The 7,965-nt window shown below is 36.5% G+C and overlaps 1 protein-coding gene across 1 annotated transcript in view; it reads right to left on the bottom strand.

Moving 5' to 3' along the window:
* SYNE1 (spectrin repeat containing, nuclear envelope 1) overlaps positions 1-7,251 on the bottom strand; it is a 243,482-nt gene extending 236,231 nt beyond the window's left edge. The window contains exons 1-3 of the mRNA XM_010000000.1: positions 7,198-7,251; positions 1,998-2,093; positions 90-173 (exon numbers count right to left, since the gene is read on the bottom strand). Coding sequence (XP_009998302.1) covers positions 90-173; positions 1,998-2,081 — 168 coding nt within the window. The 5' untranslated portion in view covers positions 2,082-2,093; positions 7,198-7,251. The remainder of the gene's footprint in view (positions 1-89; positions 174-1,997; positions 2,094-7,197) is intronic.
* Positions 7,252-7,965: the final 714 nt, after the last annotated feature.

The following is a 7,965-nucleotide window of genomic DNA, read 5'->3' as shown; positions in this document are numbered from 1 at the left end:
GGGGGGTGAAAAAAAAAAAAAAAATAAAAAAAAAAAAAAAAAAAAAAAAAAAAGAGGGAAAAAACAGGACTAGGTACTACCAAACCTACCCGTCTTCCTTCTAGAAACTTAAGAGCTGTGCCAATGTTGGCAACCCAGTGAATTCTCTTCAGGTGACGTCCCTGCTCACAAGGCTTAAAAAGAAAGAGCAGTGTAAGCTACAATTAGTTTTATGCCCATTTGCTGCAAAAAACATTAAGTTCCAGATTATTACAAATGCCTGTATGCATTCCATTGTCTGATTTACATGTAAAAATGTTCCTTGGAACAGTCAAGTTCTGGTTTTGCATATACCAATAGGGAGGACTGACAGATATCAGGGACACAAATGTGATATTTCTAGTATTAAAAAGTTAAATATTTCTTTATAACCTCAGGATGCAAGTTGTCATCTAATGAGAGAACTGTTTCACTTAGGTAAAATAAACTACTACTATTTTTATACCCACGAACACATATATTTGAGATGGTAGAATTTTCTCAGTCAAATATTTTTACCTGGAAAGGAGAAGTCAAGGTGGTTGCTATTTTTAGAAACCAGACTACAGTAAAAACATTTTACCTGGAGGATTTTTAACCATCTTAATATTTTATTGGAGAATAAAAAAACCTGAGATATCAAAAACCCTTATTGAACAATGAATTTTGCTGGACTACAGCCACATAGGTTAAAAAAAGAAAGAATTATTTGAACTAAAATAAGATCATATTCTAGACTTCTAATACCCTACAGTGGAATTTAATTTCCCACTTAATTCTATATTGTAATGCCAATACACAACTACTTTCATTTAAAATCGTGTTCATAAAGTTACAAATGGATTTAACAAAGGCTGCTACAGATTCTGAAATTCCTCTTGCAGTTACTATAGTATATTGTAATCGGGTAAACAAAACCTTTACATTACCCATAAATTATTCTGGTTTTGGAATATCTTTTCTCTTTCACTAATTACTGCAGGCAGAACACAATCCACTGAATTTCACTGTAACAGGTGCCATCATTAATATTTTTTTTCCCGTTTTACTACTTCTGTTTTGCCACAAGAGGGAGACTTTCTGTCTTGGACGAACAGAAACAGAGACCGGTATATTTCAACAGAGCAGAAAACACTTGAAAGCGTAGCTTTTTTCCCATCCTACAGTATAATCACTACCTAATTTTGCATAACCCCTGCCAACAAAACAGCGACGAAATATAAAAAAGAGGCAAAAATGGGACACCTTCAAATTTTCTGCATGTGAGGGAACAGGTTACACCTAAACCCTAAAGCAAAAGCCAAATGACAGATTGTTGCCCTGCTCCTTCAGATGCTGCCACCCGATCTGTGAGCTGATTTGGAAAAAAAAGAGAGATCTCCTGGCCTAAAACAATTTGTTTTCTCCCACATCACATGCACAGAACCAGCCTGGCTCCCAAGACACAGCTTATTTGCCTTTTACACACAGGGGCTGTGAAAAAGCCATTTAGCATCATTTAAGATTCTTTACAGTAGCAAAGCAGCTGTCAGCTTAAATGAATCTAAGACCCCATGAGATCTGAGGGGGCTCACTGATTTTGTTGGGGCCTTTTTTTGTTGTTTGTTTTTCAGAGAGAAAGCCATAAATTTAACAGGAAAATACTGTAATTATTTCTTCAAGATGTATAGAAATACCTTCAGTTTAGACCTTTTTTATGTCATAGTAGTAGCACCCAGATGAACTACAAAGACTATCACAAAAAAGCAACTTTTATGAGCTACTAAGACAAAATGAATTTAAAATGCGTAATATAAAAAACATCAGTCTGTAACGATCTCTTTCTGTTGTTTTGTAACCAGATAGCCCATTCTGTGAATAAAGTTACTCTGCTGTGTACCAGTCAGGTTTTTTTACACTATTCAAATACAGAAATGTATTAGAAAATTATATCCTAGAGAAATTTGCAACTTTTCTATTCAAAGGAAGGTAGTTCTTACCAGTTTCTGCCCTGAAAGAACCTCCAAAAGAGCAATTAGCATTACCCCATCTTTGATATCTTCAAAGAGATCATTCACCAGCATGGGAGGGTTGCGCTGAAAAGCGAGAAGACTTCATATATTAGAAAGACTCACCAGCATTACATCCTAACTCCCTTATTTTCAAACAGAAGCACAGAGTGGCTGGTCCCTTTCTTTATATTTCATAATGTTTAATATCAATGTATCTTTTACCCATTGCTTTGTCACCATATCGTTTAACTAACATTTCTGGTTGCAGGACTGTGACACAAGATGCTTTCTGCCACTAACAATATAATGGAGAAACATCCTGCTCTCTAACACAAGCCAAGAAACACACCAAGAACCGCCTGTGAGTCTGTAACACACGCACAACTTCAGCACATTCTATACAGTCACACTGCAATTCATCAGTGTATTTTGTCATATATTTTCCCTAGTGTTAAGTGCGCAACAGAAAATCACTCTTTCAGGCTGAACAATGCAAGGAGCTGTGAGAAGGAAAGACCCCTCCAGTAGCGTAGCTGGTTGAGCAATTCTGCCACTTTCTCACAGCTGAGAGTTGTTACATTATGATGCTGTATTTTCTCTCCTCTCTTTCAGACTTCCAGGGATCTTAGCACCATGTCAGCTCCTACTCAAAACAAACTGCTTAGTGTGTCTTTACATTCACAAACACAATGATAATACTGAAAAATATGTAAACAGATGATGAAGAATTTGGAACAAAAAGATCACATCATTAAACTCTATCTTCTTAAATAGATCCCAGTTTGTGGAACTATGGCTGTCAACTGGTCAATACTTTAATAATCACAAAATGTCTCTTAGAAACAAAAAGTTTATATTTGGTCCAGCTGAAATAAATGAAACAAACACTCTCTAGCTTCCATTAGCTTGTCAGCAATCATATGCCTGCTAATTATTATAATACTAATATTCATACCTTCTAATTCAATAAAATGACAATCAGACTTTGAAATTCTTGAAAATACTTTTGAAGTTTAATAATTTCCTTTTGGGATACTTCTGAAAAAAAAGTTGCTTATAAAACAATCTGATGTTACTTCTGGAGAGACAGACTTGACAAGATTAACATAACAAATGAAACACTTCTGAAAAGGTAAACATGCTAAAGGTTTCTAGGTCCCAAAATCAGAACGTCCTGCCTTCAGTGTTCAGCTTGGATGAACTAATATTTCAATGAAGGGTAGTTTTGGCATAAAGTGGAAAAAGAACTCTTCTGCTAAGAGCAGATTTCTGAGATTTGATGTACTCTAATAGCCACAATAAGAAAAGTCTGTTCTCTCATGTATGTACAATAAAGCATCATGACCATTCATTAGGAGGGTATACTTAATTATATTTCCTTTTTATTTCCTAGCAATGCAATAGATAATGGATTGTGTTTTTCCTTAATATAACTCCAAAGAAATCAATGCAGCAAACAGGTCACTGAAAAATAAATTGTCCCAGTCTTGAATCACAGGGAGTTGACATAAAAGCAACTAATTTTCTCACCTTCTATGCTATCATTTCCCCTTTGAAGTTCAGAGCAGCTTTGGTTTTATCAGTATTGCTGCATGATATAATACTGAAGAATTACATGCAAGACAAGAGTATAATAGCAGCTGCCATCCTAATCCAATGGGAGGTGAAGGCCTAAATAACCTCACCACCTACCTAAATGCCCAAGTATTGAGGTTTGTCTCTTGAAATTCACTTTACAATAATGGAGAGACAGGTTCTTATAGAGGTATATTTGGTTTGTGTGGCAAGGTTTTGGTAATACAGAGGCTACAAGGCTGATCTCTGTGAGAAGCTGGTAGAAGCTTCTCCTTTGTCCAACAGAGGCAATGCCAGCTGGCTCCAAGACGGACCAACAATTAGCCAAAGGAGAGCCCATCAGAGATGGTGACAGCACTTCTAGGATAACACGTTTGAGTAGGAGAAAAAAAAAACCTTGTACAATTTCAGCCAGAGAGGAGTGAGAATATGCAAGAGAAACAGTTCTGCAGACACCAAGGTGAGTCAAGAAGGATGGGGGAGGAGGTGGTCCAGACACTAGAGCAAGTATTACACTTAAGTTTCTCGTGAAGACCATGGTGAGGCAGACTATCCTACAGCCCATGGAGGTCCACGGTGGAGCAGGCAGTGGATGCCTGAAGGAGGCTGTGATGCTGTGGGAAGCCAGCTCTAGAGCAAGCTCCTGGCAGGACCTGTGGACCCATGGACAGAGGAGTCCACGCTGGAGCAGTTTTGCTGGCAGGATTTGGAATCCCACAAGGAACGTACATGTAAGCAGTCTGGGTTTTTTTTTAAGCTGTGTTCAATGAAAATCTATTGAACATTTTTTGTTCTAGAGACTGAATTGGATTTAACATCTATTTGCTTAGTTACCTTAATGCATTGCCAAAATACTACCTGTGAATCAGTGAAAGCAGGGGAAAAAAAGTAACTTAAAATTTTGTAATCTTGAAAACGCTGAATTTACTCCAGGCTTTTGGCTTTTTGCATGTAAATGTATAGCTGTAGCAGTGCAATCAACTGCAATGATCCTAAAGCACTACTTTGACTACAGGAAAGCTAGTGCAAAGAATTCAATGAAGTAATTTTTAAACCAAGAAAAAATATAATTTTAAAAGTATATGAAATAACCTCTCAAACCCCTATAATCATCAAGAAAAGCACAGTAAAATAAGTATTGTAAAATCCAAATCTCAGATATAGAACCAATGTATATTTGCTAAGCTTCAGTCTTCCAACATTTTTTCTTGCATTTCATTGCTCATTTGCATCTTTGCTACAGGAGTCTTTTCTTCACACCCTGTACTTAAATCGTACTATCCAAGCAGCAGTATCTACGTCATAGTGAATGCCAATGGAGACTATATTTGTTACATTAATTTTCAAATGATGTTTCATAAAGTACTGAAAAAATGTGTGAAAAGCTATCCACATGCACAAACCAGAGCAAATTTGGTGTAACATTTTTCTGTATTTTAAACTTAGGCTATGAAGAGATGCCTCAAAAGATACTCAGAAGCATACTCAAATTATTTCTATGCCTTTGAAGACTAAGAGGAAGGAGTTCTCATTCTACAACCTTAGAGAAGTATCAATAAATAACATGAAATTATAAAATTTCTTGTCCTGTTACACATGCATGTATCATTTATCATTAGTAGAACTTTACATATCCACAAAAATTAAACTAGCTGAGCAGAAGATAGATCACTTTGATTTGATAGATTGTGAGCCAATTTCTGCAAGTGGATGGCACAGAAAGAGTTTCCAGTTGCCAAATGACCCTAGAGCCCAAAGTCAGAATCACAGAATAGATTCAGCTGGAGTTAGGGAGACAGACAGCAGAAGGATAGATGTAGCGTAGTGCTAACAGCTACCCCTAAATACTGTATAAAAGTGGGTCTCCTTCCAGGATTTTTCCTTATCACATTTCAAAGACCTCCAGACAGTGGAGATGTTACAACTTTCCAATCTCTTTGGAAATAATTAAAACTGCAACAAGCTTCTACAATAATCAAATAACCTGAATATTGAATTTCTGGATTACAATTTGGAACATGAGCACAAGGGGAGTCCTGTGCATTTCACAGATCCATTAGTGTTTCCTACGGCTGTGATGAACTCAGAAATTTCCATGCTTTCCAAAAATATGACTAACAAAGACTTAAAAACTTAAGCTTTAAAATCTGAAAAATGTGAATACCATAGGTCACTCCTTTTCTGTTGAGTCTAATCCCTATAAACAGTGCTTCTCCCATGGAAGGGTAACAGCACACATGGGAAGCAAAGCCAGCTAATATATACATCTGATTTAGGTAGTGAGGCAAACGTGCTGACGTTATGGATGAGCCATCCATAAAAGTATCACAGAAACAACTTTTCAGTTAAAGGGTGAGTTAACACAGAAAAAATTACTACAGGGTAGCTCAGGTAGGTAAAAGTGACGGCTATGGCTTCTTAACTGCTTATTTTGAAAGTATTTTATTAGCTTTTACAATGTTGGACCCATTGAAGAAATATACACCTAGATCACACAAGTTAAAAGGTTTACCTGAGCCCAGTGAGATTAGAACAGTAAAAGAAGAATTTGCAACTAGTAATCAAGAGAAAAATCTCTTAACAGAGCTGCCTCCACTACTTTGCCTCCTTTCAAATACTGATCAGCTATTTCTAGCAAATTATCATTACATGCGCACATACACATACTGAACAATATGTGCATAGATCTACTTGTCAATTACTATTGGATAATACTGATCTATTATTATTGACACAATACAATTAGGAAATAGAAGAACCTGAAATAAGAGAGAGTTTTCTCCTCTGACACATGTTCACAGCCTGCTTTTCCAGTGTTTTAACGAATACTGAGTGTCCTTCCATCTCAATTGAAGTAAATGGAACATACAAAGAGGGATTAAGTTCTCTGCAGCATGGGTAACTTTTCCAAATTATTTCTAAGAGAATGGGAGAACAGACTGCATTCCCAGTAAAGATCCACTGTCAAGACGTCCTGAAGATAACCTTGTTCCTGCAGTTGAATTTTATACTGCTACTGCAGTTAATTTCACAGTAAATTACTCAATTACATTCCAAATACTTTAAATATCGTATATAAATCATTGTCTTTGTGCTAAAACCAAAAAAGGAGGTTTAAATTGTGGTAAGAAGAAGCAACAATAGTCTCATGATAAATCCCAATATGTATCAGATAATTAGTTCAGCACTGGATTCCTGAAGCATTGTTTTAATCTGTGACCAGTTCAGGGTGTCTTTATCAAACTACACAACAACTGACTCAAGTTTTACTCAAACACACTCTATGCAATAAGCCTAATATTTCTGCATTATAGGAAGCAGTTTCAGATATTTCCTCTGGATTAAACAGCAGCTGTGATACTACATTTTAGCTTTGGCCAAAGGAGCTGGGCAGTTGCTTGTATAGATGCCACTCTCAACACTGCAGCTGACTGATACTGTGCTGAAATTGATTCATTCCTTATAGTATACAGACAGTGGGGATTTCTTTTTAAGTTTATGCCACTCTTATCAGCCAAATCTGACATACTCTGTACACCAGGGCCTGCACGAGCAGAGATAAAAATGTTCAATTAAAAAAATCAAATAAATACATTTTGAAGCCATATATTACCTTAGCCAGGTGAGTATTGATCCATTTTGTGAAAGTCCTTTTCTGCACTGACTCTTGCTCATCTGAGGAAAAAAAAAAAAAAAAGGAAAGCAGTTTGATTAGACATACCTGTTTTCTTGAGACAGTTAATTTTGCCTGTAACTACCCAAAATAAATACTTCACATTCTTATAGTAACGCTCTGACACTTGACTATTTGTAGTGTTTCATAGCAAAGTTCAAGTGTTAACAAGTGAAGAAACAGTAAGACACCATTTCAAATCTGAATGCCAAGATAAATTTGACATCTAGGTGCATATCATAATTACCCAAGGTAATTAGAACTTCTGTGTACTTTTAACTAGAATCCATGTCTCTGACACTCAAGTTGCTTTTCTTTAGAGAATCAATTAGAGACTTAGAAAAATACTCTTAGTATGTTCATTTGGAAAGATTTATATAATTGAATTAATAACTTGAAATTGCATTATCAAGCCTATTTGTCCTCCGGGAGATCCAGCCAGGAAATAGGCATTAGCTTGTTCAGGCAGTTTCTATACTGCTACTCAGTACTTCCCTTAGTCCTGTTTTGAAGAACTTGTCTGATTTATAATGAATTTCACTGATTCTCAGATAGTCCCTGAGGGACTGTTGCCAGCAGCATAGACAAAAATAGCTCCTGAATGAGCTCCTCCAACTTCAGCAGACAGGGTCATGGCTGGGGAGGGAAGAGAATCACAGTGCCATAACCAATCCATGAAGTCCTGTTCCTTCGTTGTGGGGAATCAAA

The sequence above is a fragment of the Chaetura pelagica genome, unplaced genomic scaffold (assembly GCF_000747805.2).
Source record: "Chaetura pelagica isolate M959 unplaced genomic scaffold, ChaPel_1.0 scaffold135, whole genome shotgun sequence".
In the NCBI taxonomy this organism is placed as follows: domain Eukaryota; kingdom Metazoa; phylum Chordata; class Aves; order Apodiformes; family Apodidae; genus Chaetura; species Chaetura pelagica.
This window is presented reverse-complemented; position numbering and strand designations above follow the sequence as displayed.